A 16,024-nucleotide genomic window follows, 5' to 3' on the forward strand; every position below is an offset into this window, starting at 1 on the left:
TTATTCTAAAGAGCCCTGCGTAGCCCGCGTTTATTCTTTCCATCTCTCTATCGTTTTGTGTCCTAAAAAGCACGCGTGACCCAGCTTTGCAGGGCTTGCGTCACTGCATCCTCGGTTGGCAGCTAGCGCGGCTCTGCTCTGAGCACGGAGCATGCAGTAGCTGTCGCTCGTTGTCCCTGTGCTTTAGTCACGTCTCCTGGCTCGGGAGCACTTCGCAGTGGCAGCTTTGGCCATTACATGTTTCCGTAACACCACTAGCAGCACGGGATTTTTGTTGGGTTTTTTTTAACCTTCTGTGAGCTTCCCCAGTGTTCTAGTGTGCTGAAAGGCAGCCTTGGTGTTGCTTGTTATGCAGCTGCTCCTCGGTGGTGGGAGGAAGAGCTAAATGCAACTTCTGCTGCCGTGTTCCTGTGCGTGTTTCTGCCCATACGCTGGCCGGGAAGCGTGCGGAGTCAAGCGAGCCGGTGTGGCTGACAGGGAGAGCTAACCTGAAACAGCACTCCTCGCTTCTCTCCAGCCTGCCAACAGGAACAGACCTCTCGTTTTTCTCACCCGAGCGTATTGGCTCTCATGCTGCACGTCTGTACTTCCCACTTGTCAAAGGGAGAGCTTTTGTCCCCCCAGGGAGGGCTGGCTCCCCAGCAGCACTGCCTGCCTGCAGGCAGCTTGGACTTGGACCCGAGCTGCCCGCTCGGCACCTCGCAGGTGAGGAGTCAGCGTTTTACGTGCCTTTGTGACAGTCGTCTTCTGCCATGGAGAAGTAATAACCAACAGCTTCACAGCCCGTGTGTCACTGGACCATGGCCTAAAGGGAACCTCAGCCCAGGACACTGCTGCTTCGTGGTTCCTGCACTGTCTGAACCCAGTTTATCGTTTCTTGTCCGAATGCTGTGCGGTGTGGCTGGCTTCGGCAGGCGTTAGGTCAGACGAGACCAATCACTAATAGCACATGGCTCTTGAGAGGGACTTGTGCTTGCTGCAGTGTTGTCAACCCCAAATCAAAAATCTTGTTGGAAAATCATGAGATTAGTTGAAAACTGTGGGATTTTTAAAAGGAATTTGTATGGGTTTATTTGCTGTTTGATTTTTATTTATCATAAATTCTCAGTGTTTGGTTTTCAGGCTTTTCTTTCTCCAGCCAAGAGAGAGGAAACTGTGTATAAATAAAGTGAGCAAACCCATTTCTAACACCAGATCCTTATATCCCAATAGGGCTGTTATGAAAGTATCATCATTAACCTTGTATTATTTTAAATAACTATATTAGCAGCTCCTATCTGCAAGCAGGGGCAATCTACAAATACCCTAATTGTATATATTTAGTGTTTGGCTCACTTCCCATCTCCAAGGGTCATGCTATTTAAGGAGAATATCTCTTTCACATATATATGAAACGAAGGACGAGACAGGGAAAAATTAAACTTGCTGCAAAATAACATAAGCCATAAAAGCCATTTCTTCCACCGAGACTGTAAGAAGCTGCTCTTTCTCTCCTTGTGTGGTTTCACGGGTTGTGATAGTGGACCCCTGTGGCTGCCGCAACAGACAGTGCGAGTTGGGATCCAGCTGTGGAGGTGGCGTGGGTCTGCGTGGGGAGGAAGTGCTGGTGTTTACAGCTGACAGAAATAGGGTCCCAGCATAGGACCTGATCCTGGAAAACTTGTCACTTGCTGCCATCTGCAAGTGCTTTGTGGCACAGCATGTAGTATTGCAGTAACAGCTTGTGACTTGTTTGTATGGTTCTTGGGTTAGTGTTACAGTCTGCTCTATCTGCTGCTGCAGTTTTTATTTGCAGTAGGACAGTGTACTTCTTGAATACTCACCTCATCTAGAAATCCATTTTATTTTCTCTCGTTTTGAAGGTGAAGTCAATTGTATTGACTTCAGTGAATTGTAGAGGGGCCATTTGCACTGTCCCAAGTGAGCCCTCCTGCATCTCAGCTTATTGCTCGAGCTGACCTGGTCTGCACGCGGATGTTGCTTGAGAAAGTTCTGTTTTCACTGGGAGGGATTTATGTAAAAACAGTGTGATTAACCTAAAAATCCTCAGATAGTTAAAAAATACATCTAGGATCCTTCTAGCTTGTGTTTGTTAAGGGGTTTGGCTTGCCTTTCTGAGGGCTGGATCGTCCTGCAGCGGCAGGAACCCAGTTTTTCTGAGCAAACTTAACACCTGGACGTTTAAAACAAACATCCCTGTGCCAGGAGACTTGAGATACAAAAATGACAGTTAGCTTGGCCAGCACTGACAGGTATTTGTCCTATTAGTGATTTTCACTATTACTCAAAGCTCCTGATGACCAGAGTCACCTTTATACTTGAGTCACTTTGTACTTTTAACAGCTGCCAGTGACTGACACTTGAAGGCTGTGATCGCTGGAGTGGAAAACCACCAGGGAAAAACCCACTGAAGCTTTCAGTTCTTTAAATGGAAATACTGCTCTTCCCCAGGCTAGTCTTTGTGAACCTGTCTGTCTCGGTGTCCTCCCTCCATGGCCCTGTCGATACCCCCGATGTGCTTTGGCGAGGGGATTCGGGTCGGTATTGCGAGCTCTGTGATGAGCCGGGCTGGAGCCCGTGGGCAGCGGCCGAGCTGCTGCTTGGGAGCGAGGAGCAGGGTGATGTCAGCACTTGCACATGGTTCCCCCAGCTCGGCACTGGCACTTTGGCAGACCTGGTGTTTGAAGTGGCACAGAGGGAGTCGAGGCTTTGTTTCTCATACCTGGGTTGGGGTTTGAGTATTTCTGATTTACCTTCTGGATGCTTTTGCCCTAATTTTAAGAATGGGCAGAATGGGGCCAGTGAAAAAATATCAGACCTGAGTGACTTTCCTCCTTGAGCTGAAGGTGGGTATCTCTTCTCCTTGTTCAAGCCAGGGGGAAACCCATGGGCTGTGCTTGCCAGAAGCCGGCACCCAGAGGCCTGACCAGGCTGCCACGAGGGTGCACAGCGCAGCTGGCGTAGGCCTGTCACCCGTCTTCTGGTCTCATGGCTTTGTGCTTACGCCTGCATCAAAGTGTTGTTTCCTGAAGGTGCAGTCCCACTGGAGAGGTTCGCATACAGGAGTCTCCTGTGTCCTTACAGCCTGGGGAGTGTTCACAGGACCAGCGCCCCATGGCGCTCCAGGATGGGGAGAGAAGAAATCCCCTTCAGGGAAGAGTTAAAGACAGTAGCAGCCAGAAGAGGAGGTGCATCCTCAGCCTAAGTTTAGCGCTTTGGAGTCATGGTAAAACTGGCATTACAATATCAAGCCCCCAGGGGACCAGTCTGGCCCAGCGCTGCTACTGCTGCTGCCTGGCAGGAGGAGACGCTGTCCTGCGAGATGCACACCCCAGTCGCCTTCAGTGAGACCAGTCTGTGCAGCCTGGGCAAACATTTGGGTCATTGATGCTCGAGGGCTTATTGACTGTGGTTTACGTATCCTTGTGGAGAGGGCACCAAAGGCTTGGTTGTGGAGAGGCAGATGATACTTTGCTTTGTTTTCCTTTCTCAGCTGGTTGCATCGATCGTCTTCATCAGCTTTGGCGTCATTGCTGCGTTCTGCTGTGCCATAGTAGACGGTGTCTTTGCTGCCAGACACATAGTAAGTGCTTCCAGGAAAAACACAGGTCTTGAAATGCTTTTACTCTAGGAAAACAAGTGATGGTGTCCGTAATCAGGCCACATCAATCCCTGTAAATACATGTTATGTGCTGAATACTGTTTTAAATCATAAAATTTAGAAAAATGTATCAGTTTTTCAAAAATATTTTTAAATTAGTAGCAAGCATTATGATCTTAAAACAACTTTAGATTTTTTGTATACGTCTTATGTGTTTACTGATTCTCAAACCTCGAAGATGTAATGTGAATTACAGCTATTGCCAAGGGACAGTACACAAGAAGTAATTCAAATGTTAGCAGAGATAGTTCTTAATGCTGATTGAAATGCTGGATGTTGTGGCAGAATGAAGCAATTTGATATGAAGCTCATTAAAGTGTTACAGTATAAACAGGAAGCACTTGCAGTAGGTTCTCAGTTTCCAGTCGATGGCTTGAAAAAAATACAAGCTGCTGCTGTCATGACCAATTGCTAGTACAGTGGGGTGTGCAAAAGCTTTAGTTATTACTATAGAAATGAAAAAACATGATAACATTTCAACTTTTTAATTGAAATTTATAACAGATTTTTGTCCTGCAACTCTGCAGTTTGATGTGGTCGGGTTTTTTAATTTTTGGCAAAATGGGATTAAAAAGATAGATTTGAGTTTTTATTTGTGATCAGAATGGAAAGGTATTTTAGGTGGTCAGAATTACCCATGAAGTGGAACCCACCCCGTGTCAGCTGGGTCGTTACTCACCTTGTAAAGCCAGCTCCTCTTTCCTGCCCGTGAGCGTTCCGATGGCAGAAAGATGGCTGGACGGCAGGATTTGCTGGCAGAGCAAAGGGCAGCTCCTCTCAGCTGCATGATAGGTCTCCATCTGTCTGGATGCAACCACGCAGTCTCCAGCCCGCCTTGTGAGGGCATGTGAAGCATCAGCTCTGATAAAAAGGTGAAACTCGTTCGACTCCTGATCCTGGCCGTGTGGGTCTGAGCCCTGCAGACGTGCTTTGGGATTTTTAGGTGCTGACCTCACGGGTCAGGTGATGGCATGAGCTGGCACCTCCTCCCAGCTGGCCCCGGGGATGTCTGCATGTCTGAGGCAGCCAGAGCTGAGCAGTTGGGATGTCGAGGGCTCTGGTTTCTTGATGAATGGACGTGCTTTTGGCCTCACTTCACCCCCTAACAGTCCAAAAATGTCACCGTCTTGCTGGAGACGTGCTCCTGCCACGCTAGCACATGGCGTTCACCCGAACGCCTGCTGCTGCCCTGCCACCCCGAGCTTTGGATCAGACACCCAGAGAACAAGTCCAGCTGCTCCTGGGAAGGGCTTGCTGACGTGGAGACACATCCAGCGTTGTCTTCCCCCAAGGTTTTTCCCTGGGGATCAGGCTACCCCAAAGTGAGAGATTAATGCGCGTTGTTTGTAGGCTGAGGCATTGGTAATTCTCCATAGCTTTCCCACAAGTCACTGAAGAGTCCAGAAAGACAGATTTGCCAACAATTTGCTGAGAAATTGTTATGATTCAGCATGAAGAACACTCAGAAATAGGCGAGAGCCCTGGGATGTGTCTGGGGGATAAGGAATGAATCATCCAGTTCAGGGTGGCCACCCTTACCCAAACAAGCCCAGCTGAAGAGCCCGCTGCTCCCGTGCTGGCTGCAGCAAACACACCCCCCCGAGGACCAGGGTTGAACATCAGCTGGGGCAAGGGGCTGCCATGGGAGGGGATGCTGCAGAACAGCCACTGTACTGAGGGGCTGATGCGAGAGCAGATCTCTCTAAAACCTGGCCCCTTTCCCCAGACCAGCCAGTTTGGATTTCGCTGCACTGCTAAACCAGGTCCTTTTCTTTGGCAGGATCTGAGGCCACTGTACGCGGGGCGATGTCAGTACTACTCCAAGAGTACGACCCCACCGGAGGTGAGAGCAGGTTTGGCTGTGCTGTCTCCATGAAGGGGCCAGCTTCATGGTGCAGGTGGAGGAACCTGCTGCCAGGCTGCTGCTCCAGTGTCCCGGCGGTCTGCGAGGCGAGGAGGGGGTGGGAGGCTGGGCCTGGGGTGGGATGGGGTGCCTGGAGAACTCGGGGAGTGAATTCCTCCATGCTTGCTCCTGCCACATTAGTGAAGGAGCAGGTGAAGAGGAGGGAATGGGGGATAGGAAAATGCACCAGTTTCTCTAGATCTTCAGCTGCACATTCATTACAGGAGCAGGGTGGGGGGTTAAGAGTTCAGACAGCAGTAATTTCTGTGGATACAAGCAATATACACCAGTCTCTGCACCTCTGCTGTTTATCATCTTCTCCAAAGGGAAGCCCACTGGGGACAGATGTTCCTGCCACATACCGATGGTGTGTGTGGATATCTTTAGCTGCCTTTGCTGTGCTCTGACAGTCTCTTGAGAGTTCCTCACAGATTCCCAAGTAATTTTGAATAACCACTATATTCCAAATTAAAATGCCTGGTTGAGGTGCCAAGTGAGTCCAACCCAGTGGCGCTCGTGGCGTCCATTCTCTTTTCAGCCCAAAGACCATCCATGTGAGCTTGGCTGTTACTGCCCACAGGCAGACAATTAACTACTTCAGTTATTCAGCAATATGGGAATCTCGCTATCATCCTATTGTCGCTCTTTGCTCTGAGTTGCTGTGTGGTGGGGAGTGTTAGTTAAAAAAAAGTCTAATTGTTGCACAACCCCCTTCCTATGCAGGCACATGCTTATCTATGACTTTCCCATGGTGGAAGGAAGCGCTGGTTTGTTGTACTCGAGTGTTTCTTTATTCCAGTATAACTGTGTACTTTGTAGGAGCTGTGCTGTAAGATAAGGAAAGAAAAATCTGCCTGGGACTAATTTGGGGATCAGTGCAAAATCTCCGTGTAGAGCAGGCCAGATAGCAGTAGAAACCATGTTTAGGGATTATGTCCTTATGTGGTGCTTTATGTATTTTTTCTGGATTCACGCAGGCAATCTGTCACCCACAGCGCCGTGCACCCTGCACACCGAAAATAAAAACCAACACCTGCTTCTGCTGTGACCTGTACAACTGTGGAAAGTGAGTAAGCTAAAAATACCATTCCTAGCCTTGGGAAGGGCCAGCAGTGGTCGTGGTGGTCTGTAGGTGTCTGAAGGGCCAGGCCAGGGCAGAGGCAAAGTATCAGTTAATGACAGCTGTTGTAGGAAGGGATCTGAAGCTGTGGTTGCTAGCCACAAACACTCCCTGGCAAAAGATAACCAAGTAAGGGGGTGTATGAGATGCACTAAAGCCATCCCAGCTAGAGGTGAGCATGCTCCGGGCCAGCCCGGCTGCAAAAATGAAGAGGGCAGGAGTTGCCGTTGCTTCCGTGCTTGGTGCCTTCCTCAATTTTTCCCCTATTGAGTGTCCCTTGTCTTAAAACCTTCCTTCTCTGTTGGCCCCACTGGTTCACTGGGTTTTATCTGGTTTTAGAAGGTTGAAGATGTAAAAACTGGGACACTGGCCACCTCACCATTTCATTCCCCACCCTGCTAACAGGGAGGAGAGTTCCACAGGCTGGTGCCACCTGGGGGTTCATAAATCAGTGTCCCCTCTGCCCAGTGGGTATGTTTCATGGGCACAAGAGGTTGGAAGGTGTACCAGCACGGTGCAGAGATGAGTCAGAAGGGTGGTTACCAATGGAGAACCACTGCATCATGATCACGCCGTCATTAGATCTGGCTGCTGTGCCTAAGCCAACTTATAAGCAGTGCATGCTGTAAATTATCATATGGAGTGTCTAATGTGTGTCAGCAAGCAATTAATAAATTGATGCTTTTTTTAGTGCTTGCTCTCGCCTGGGGCTGTTTCAGGCTCAGCATTTCTTACAGTACTTAGTTCTGTTTGCCCCCACTTAAGTCATTGACTATGGTGGAGGAAGATCAAAAGCTGCTGTTGACAGAGGGTGGTTCTGCGTACTGGGAAGGGTAATCCCTGGTCTCTGTAGGACTTTGTTTCTGTGGAAGCCACTGCAGAGGGGTGAAGCTCACCTTTTCCTTCAGCAGTTTGTAGAACAGATCCCTTTTTACTAGCTGAAGAGAGCTATACACAGAGAAGTGGTTGGAATAGAAAAACTTGTGACTTTTCTGTATTTTCTTTTTTTTTTTCCCCAGTCAGGCTGGTTCAGGGTCCTGCCTCTGACCCATTTTCCCCTCTCTGACATAAGATATCAGTTGTTACCATCTCAACCTTGTTTAGTGCCACACAAGTGTTCTGCACTAAGGAAGTGCTAGTTCTTTTGGGATCTCAGAAAGGCACAGACATGCAACGCTGATTAGCTCAAGTATTATGGAAAAGATGGAAATCACAGAAAAAGTGACAGCATTCGTGCATCCCTCCTGATGCTGGGAACCCCGGCTGTGGCAACATTGGATGAGCCCCTTCCTGTTGATAAGTACATGTTGTACTTATCTGTACAATGCTGAATGTTCTCCGTGGTACACCAAGGCTCGCTGAGAGCTGTGCGCTCTCCCACATCTCCATAGGAACAAGCTCTTGCAAACAGTACATACAGGTTGCATTGTTAAAGGCAGTCACGGTATGTGCTCAGGTTTTATAGAGGTTATGCAGGCTAACGTACAGGTTTTTACAACCTGTGGTTACGCTCTGTCTCGATTTTGCTTGAAAACCCCGTCTCCTCGTTGTGATGTCTTCTGCAGTGGCCTGCTACAACAATGGAAAAAAGGAAAAGAAGAAACCAGAATTGAGTCATGAGGGAAGGAGGGTTGCTCTTGTGAAAGGGGGCAGGTTTCTGCAGGCCTTGCAGAGTCTGCTGGGGAGCTGAGCCTAGATCTCCTGCTTCTTGGCCTTAAATATGAGCCTGTTCTTCCCCATTTCCTCAAATCCCTTGTGCAGTTTGAGCCTAACTCCATATGTGAGCTGGGAGATAAGTCATACATAAGCCCTTAGTATTGTTTGTCCCCAGTGAATATGTTTTCTTAAGGGGAATTTGCTGTAGATCACTACATCTGGTAAGTTATGCCAAAGGCCAGCCTGCTTCCCCAGGCAGGAGAAGAAGTCATTACTGAAAAATCCCACCTGCGAGACTCCAGCCCACATGTTGCAGGAGCCTCTCTTCCCTTTCCAAAATAAGGATCTAAGTGGATTCAACCGAGTTTTCTCCATCCATTTTCTACGTGTGGAAAAGCTTAAAAATGTGAGCAGAAAGACCTCTCTCGCCAGGGTCCCAGGGTTCTGTGCTGCTGTAGAGCTGCAGAGGGCAGGCAGCTGAGTTGGAGGTGCTTTGTGCCCAAGCCCTGCAGTGCCACGCGGCCAGCTGTGCTGTCCTGTGCTATCCCGTCCCCCCCAGCTGCTCTTCTGGCTGTGAGGATCTGCCAGAGCTGCTGCTGCTCTTCGGGGCACAGACTGATTTCCCTAGGTAATCCCAAAACTAGTTTGTCCTTGGGGGAAACCTCCAGCAAGTAAGAGGCACATTAACTCAAGGTCTTTTGGGTATTTGCAGGCCTTGCAGGACTTGTTTGTTTGATAACAGATCAAGGCATCTTCTGCTGTTGTCATGCAGGGAAATCTGAGATGCTGCAAGCAGGCTTTATCCCCACTCCCTCGGTGGTTATGTCCAAGCTGTCACTAAACTGCAGAACGCGTTTTACTGCCCAGCAGAAGTGCTTAGGTTTTATGATGTGTGATGCACTTTTTTTTAACATTACTGTTGGGTTTTTTCCCTAATCTAGCAGAGTAGAGATTTCTGGAGGCTACTATGAATACATTGATGTCAGCAGCTGCCAGGACATCATCCACCTTTACCACTTGCTTTGGTCAGCAACGATTCTGAACATAGTGGGACTATTCCTAGGGATCATTACAGCAGCGATACTTGGAGGCTTTAAAGACATGGTAAGATGGTACCAATTTCTCTGTGCATTAAACGAAACAAATCAGGCAAATTGCCTTTTAAACATGAAAACAGCTATTGATATTTTAATGCAAATGATCTATGCAATCAGGCTGGGAAGAAGGGCGTGAAATAACTGTAAGGACAAAGTGGAAATTACTCACTTTTCTGATCTGGTGTTACCACCTGAACACAATTAGAAAAGACGAACAGAACTGGGACATTGTATTTTCAAAAGGAACCTTCTCAGAGATGTTGGCAATACTGGGATGAATAAAAATAAGCTTTCTTAAAAACTGATCTTCCTTTTCATAGCATTGACCTTCTGCAGGGAAATGCGTGGTGCTTGCTCATGAATTGTTGATTTTATAGCATTAGTAGCATCTGAGCTTTACAGACCGTTTAATCAGCCGTGTTAGGCTGAAACTCTCCATCTAGTTTCTTCATGGTGCAGAAGCTGAGAGGATGAACTGGGGACCAAAACCAGGTGAAAGATTGCAAACTTCAGATAATGAAAAAAATGCTGTTCTGACAACGTGAGCTTTGAAATACCCTCACTTAGCCAGGCTGCCTGTTACTGTCCATACAGTTTTGTTCTGCAGAGGACAGATGAATGTGGAGAGCTGAGCATTCAACGGATAATTTTGAGGGTTTTATTCAGTCTCTTGTGATTCATTTGGAATAATACAAAATGAGACACCCAGAAAAGAGCATTTGTTGTCCTGGCAGTATATTTTTCTTACAAATAGTTCTTGCACTAAGTGTGCGTATTTCAGAACTTTGAACTTGCCTACACTCTTTTCAGACCCACCAAGATCTTCCCAAACAAAACAGGAGACACGTTCCCAGCTGTGCATCATGGCCTTTTGAGATTTGATCCACACCAGACAGCCTGTAAGCCACTCCGAAAAAAGATGTATAGGAGTGTCTGTGAACTGCAGTACAAGACGAGCTGAAAGATGTTGGTCTCAAAACGCAGTGAATAACAGAGTAATGAAAATTAGTGTATTCTTTCTCAATCTGATCAGTTGTTATGTTTGAGTACTGGTGTGCGCTGGGCTATTGCTAGCTTGTTTCCTCTCAGATTCCACAGAACAATAGCTGGATGAGGGATGAAATGACCTCAGGATATACTTGCTGCCTGAGAGGGAACTGGATTGCAAGTTGCTGGTTCAACAGAGTTGACCTCTAAAGACAACCAGTGCTCCTTTAAATCACTTCTGCTTTCATTCAGCTGTCAGCTTTCTGTGACTTGGTTAGCAGCCTGAGACTCTCTTCTTGTTTTAACAGACTCCTTCCCTCCCTACGCTGAATTGTACGGTTGAAAACACACACCCTTCAGTGTCCTACTACTCAAGGCCACAAGTGACATCTTACAACACCTACTACCACAGCACTCCTCACCTGCCTCCCTACTCTGCGTATGACTTTCAGGTAGGAAACAGTACAGGATGTTTTCTTGTTTATTGGCAAGGTTAAATCCAGCCAGTCCGCAGGACTCTGGAGGCCTGTCTTTCCGTCATTCACACAGTTTAATTTTTCTGTGCCTGCAGAGAACACTAAATCTTTCCTAGTAGGCATCAGTCCTTGGCAGTGCTCTCTCTTACTGAGGCTGTGTTTTTCTAAAAGCTGTCCTTGAAGAGAAGGCAACAGAACCTGCTGCCTGTCTCCCCTGTCATTCACTGGTAGAGGCCACATGAAAAACAGGCATTGCCTCTGGCACCGGTGATGCTCTGCTAGAGGCAAAGCAAGGTGTTCGTGTGCTACTTTTTACTAGGCTAACTGCTATGTCTGAGAGAAACAGATGAGCTTTTGGAAATCAGCTAGTTAAGCTCCTGAAAACACATTCTGACCGAAAAGCTCTTCTCTTGTGTTTTTTTTCCAAACTTCAGCTGGTCTAAGAACAGTCACTGCAAACATCACCTCTGCCGTAATGCATCCCTTCCTCTTCTGAGTTATGGAGCTGTGCTGGTGGGAATGGTGATTTCACGAAAACCTTGCTGTCAACATCAGCTTTCACTTGTTGAAGCAGATGAGGACATTTCCTCCTCAGCTCTTCTGTCAGGTGGATGTTTCCACAGCGGTGATGTTAATTTAACACATCATACGTTTTCTTTGCAACCATCAGGGCTGGAGAGATTTTATTAACAAGAGCTTAAGGTCTTGGACATCAACTAAGAGGTGTGCTCTGTGATAGCCACCGCCTCCCTCATCAGAGCCATGCATTAGAGGTAACATGATCTAAACGTTTCTGGTTCTACTGCTAGTGTCACTAGACAACACTGTTGGCAGGGCTTCCTAGAAACCTTTGAACACTTACATCAGAATTTCTAGGACTTGTTTATACAGATTTGTGACTCATTATGTGTTTAATGCAACCTGGGACAGTCACTAGTATGTATAACTTTTTACAGTTAGAAAAATGCCAACCTCCCTGCATTCCAAACCAAGCTCTGCTGTGAAGTCCTCAGCCGCTTGGCTGGTACTAAGCACTGTTCAATTCAGGGTTTGTCTGCACTGCACCCACAGTACTGGCAGAGAGCTCAGCAGGGGTGGATTTGCTCCACTTTTCGATTAGAAGTACTTCTGGGGCTCTGCTAAGACTTACAGCTCAGCCGGGCTCACTGCTGTGGGCACAGGTGTTGGCCTAGGAGCTGGCACAGAAGGTGGGCGTAAATTGAGGTAATCTAAATTTAAAATAGCCAAGTCTATCTTTCAGATGCAATTCCAAGTTTGAGCCTTGCTTATCTTCTAGGGAACTTGCGGGCCTGCATGAAGGCATTAGCTGAGGCCTCTGGCTGTGGTGACTCTCTTGACTTGAGCCCTACTCTGACCCTAGCAGTGTCTGTACTACCCTGACGCCTTTTCCCCTGCCATCCTACAGCACACGAAGCAAGCCCAGCCTCACCTCTCAAATCCCTTTCAAAGGCTGTACTCCCTCTGGTGCTAGAATTAGCCACATCAGTGCTTCCCACTCTTCCCACACATCTTTCATAGGAAAAAACCCCAACACTCTAGAATTTCTAAGGAGGCCTTGTCATGCACCTAACTTGGGCCAAAGGCTTGCCTCACTGAAAACATGTCAGGTAAGACAATCCCGCTTCACTGACTTTGCCAGGTAGTTTATGCAAAGAATTAGTCATGGTTTGTTAGGTGCATACAGTTTATTTATTATCCAAACCAATGTTTCTAAGCAAACACAGCTAAAGAACAGCACGATTTCAACACACAGTAATGGGTATAGCAACTGAGAAAGATCGTCAGTCTTGCTTCACTGACTTATTTCCAGGCGGTTTAGCAACAAAGAGAGAGAAAGAAGGATCATATGACCTGTTTTGTCAAGGTGCAGCATGATGGGGTTCTCAATCCAGCTGAGAGGGAGCTCCAAAGGGGTTTCCTTACAGCAGTGACTTATACCCTTAGCCTGTGCTGTTGTAGTCACATAGACCGGGAGTGGGTCGTGATGATAAGACGGGATGGTACTCCTTAGTGACAAGTAAATCACCTTAATCTTAAGTAACCATACTCCAAATGGACTAGCTGACAGAGGGTATGAGTGAGGCATAGTTCCTATTTCATACTGCACAGCAAGGGCATATAACCTTAAGAAAGAAGACGCTGCCCAGCTTCTTTCTTGTGGTCAATTTGCTTCTGCTTTCTTCGGCGGTTTAGTCTTGACATTAGCCAAGGCCTTCACAGGCCTGTGCCCCTGCAAGAACCTGGCTTTCACACACAAGTCTAAAATGGCAGACCCAGCTCTCAGGTTTTTGGAGGAGTACAAGCCAGCGGGTGTTGCAGCAGGCAAAGCTTCTGCGATGGCTAGTGACACTCCACCCAGCTGGTCTAGTGAGAAAGGCAGTGGGCCTTTGCAGTGGGCCATGACATGAAAAGGGCAGGAGGAAAGGGCCCTAGTGGAAGTAGTGCCAGCGTCCTACTACTCACACTATGTGCTTTCTTGGGAGAGAAAGCGTCAGTCCCTGCAGTGTTGTGACTTGGGCAGACCCTAAGCCACATTTGGCTTTGATGAGAGAATGCAGGCAAGTGGTGGCCTTTCACTGCCTGTTGAAAAGAGGTTATATATTAGTGCCATTAGTTGTTGTTATTTATTAGTGCTGTCTTCCCAGCTTCATTAACAACGTCAGGCTGCTGCCTGCAGTCAGTGTGAGCCAGGCCTGCTTGCAGCCACAGCAGCTCTCCTCCAGGACTCATGGCCGTGTCTGAGGCAGCTGGGCACAGGTGCTTTGTCAGGGTGAAAACCTGGGCCTGCACTTGATAACGAGTGCTGGCACCATGTCACCACAGCAGTGCCCTTCCAAATGTCTTTGCAGTCCGAGGGCTCCCACCCACTGGGCTTTTGGTGAACTGGGCATGAGGGAAGAGCTGCTGTTTGAAACTGGAATGGTTTGTATGGCTTTCTGTGAGTCCTCGATGAGCAGGCTGGGCTTTCGTGGTCTGTACATCCACTGTCACAGGTTGGCATTAGGGGAGTGATACCAAAAAGATGCAGTTTGAAAACAACCTGTTACTTCAGTCTGTTATTCCTCCACCCACTGAGGTAAAATCACATGATCACCTTCGTACAGGGTCACCACAGCGTACAGCTCGGCCTTGCTGCCACGGCGCAGGTCCCTCGGCGTGCGCTCCATGCCCCTTGCAGCACAGCGCAAATCCTCCTCACACGTCTGTCTCTGACAGGGACTTAAGCCGGGCACATTTGGGATTTGCAGCCCGTGGTGAAGGGGTGCATGGTGCCAGAGCAGAAGGCGCTCAGCTCCGGCGTGTCGGCGGTGTGGCCACGCACCGTCCATCGCTGCTCGCTCTGCGGGTGGCTGGTTCCGGTGGACCAGACAGGGGCACAGGCCACAGCATGGTTGTCAGGGGTAAACCCACAGGGTGGTAGTGGCCAGAGGAGCGATTTCATTGCCTGTTTGTCTGGCCTGTTTCTGGACAGGACACACCTTGTGCACAGGACTCTGACAGTGCCAGCACTGAATGACTTGAGGCTTCAGACCCGAGATATTTTTGATAATGAAGGTGTTTTGGAGAGCAGAAATGCACAAATTTTCAGGCATGCACAAATTTTGTTTCTTCGCCTTTTCAAGCTTTCTACTTGCTGAAGGAATAAATTCCTTTATCATTGATTTCTGGCTTTTTATCATTTGTGATGAAGGGAAAAAGTAGTGTTCTCTGCAGCCTGCTCATTGTTGCTACTGGCTGATGTGTGAAACCCAGGATTTGAGAGAGACTCATGAGTTTTCAGTTGTCCAGCCTCTGTGAAATGCAGCAGGTACACAGGATGGATGAGATTTTTCTTTCATTTTTTTAATGCATGCTTCAGTTTTAGGTCTAAGGACTCCCATTATGCAAAACTGTTGCTTACAGGTGGTGTTTACCTTGAATGCGACAAGTTGTTTGAATACTTATTTGTACGTACATAGGTTTTGCAGAAGTGAGCCTTGAAATGTTAATTTTGCACTGCTTGGTAATGAAGTATTGCTTTGCCAGGGTTCTTTACATTAAGAAGTGGTTACATTACAGCCTTCTTGCTGTCTCCCTGCAGCATTCCAGCATGTTTCCAGCTTCCACTCCTTCTGGCCTCTCCGATGACCCTCAGTCAGTGTCACCATCTCCCAGCTATATGTGGTCCTCTAATGCGCCACCTCGTTACTCGCCACCGTACTTTCCACCTTTTGAAAAGCCACCACCTTACACACCGTAAAGAATGTGGGAAAGAAGAAAAAAATATTTGCCATTGAAATAATTGTGAACATTTTGTATTTATATTTTACTGTGGGAGGGAGCAGGGGGATAGATACAGAAGATAACTGCAAGTACAAATATTAGATCGGACTGTTCTTTCTTGCAAAACTTATTTCAGAGGTTTAACAACAGCATGCGGAAGGGGACATACTGCTGATGTTTTGCAGTGTCGACGAGTAGCGGGTGACCTAAATTCCAGCCTCCTTGTTTTACTGCAAGGTTCGTGTAGTCCTTGGTTTTAATAGAGCGATACAACACAGACGACAGATTCTGGTCTGCCTTACTCCATCTTGTGCCAAGCTGAAGTAAGGGGAGCCAACATTGATAGTTGCCGGAGAGTATCAGTCTGTTTAAGGTGAGGGTGCTTGCAGACAGCTCCGCTTGACGCTTGTTTTGTTTGGCCTTGGGGCTGCAGTTGCTGGGATTTTTGGGGGCCACAGAACCTAGCTCATGCCACTTGTTGGTTACAGCCTACCCACTGCAAAAATCTTGAGGGTGGGACCCGTGACAGCGTCTCAAACTTCAACACTAACAAAAAGAGATAATGTCATAGGATATTTTCATCTACGTCTAGCAAAACAATGGGAATATTGCTTTTTTTGAGGGGAAAAGCTTTAATAGGCAAACTGTTTTTATTTCAGGATGCTCCTTAAGATAGCAGGTGAAATGGAGTTGTCTCTGAAGAGAGAGTGTAAGTAATGCTGAAGTCAATAGTTTGGGTGGTTGCACTGCCTAAATCTATCTTGTATTCCTATAAAGAGCATCAGGAACTGCCCACAGGTCACTGAAACAGTGCAGTGAAAACTTGCCCCCCCCCCCGCC

General features: G+C 47.6%; 1 protein-coding gene across 1 annotated transcript in view; it reads left to right on the top strand.

Moving 5' to 3' along the window:
• The window catches only part of TMEM255A (transmembrane protein 255A), a gene marked incomplete at its 5' end in the record, with an annotated part of 21,616 nt that extends 6,178 nt beyond the window's left edge, over nt 1-15,438 (top strand). The window contains 6 exons of the mRNA XM_010149073.1: nt 3,494-3,583; nt 5,442-5,504; nt 6,542-6,630; nt 9,282-9,444; nt 10,733-10,876; nt 15,003-15,438. Coding sequence (XP_010147375.1) covers nt 3,494-3,583; nt 5,442-5,504; nt 6,542-6,630; nt 9,282-9,444; nt 10,733-10,876; nt 15,003-15,161 — 708 coding nt within the window. The remainder of the gene's footprint in view (nt 1-3,493; nt 3,584-5,441; nt 5,505-6,541; nt 6,631-9,281; nt 9,445-10,732; nt 10,877-15,002) is intronic.
• Nucleotides 15,439-16,024: the final 586 nt, after the last annotated feature.

This window comes from Eurypyga helias, unplaced genomic scaffold (genome assembly GCF_000690775.1).
Source record: "Eurypyga helias isolate BGI_N326 unplaced genomic scaffold, ASM69077v1 scaffold34023, whole genome shotgun sequence".
Taxonomy (NCBI): domain Eukaryota; kingdom Metazoa; phylum Chordata; class Aves; order Eurypygiformes; family Eurypygidae; genus Eurypyga; species Eurypyga helias.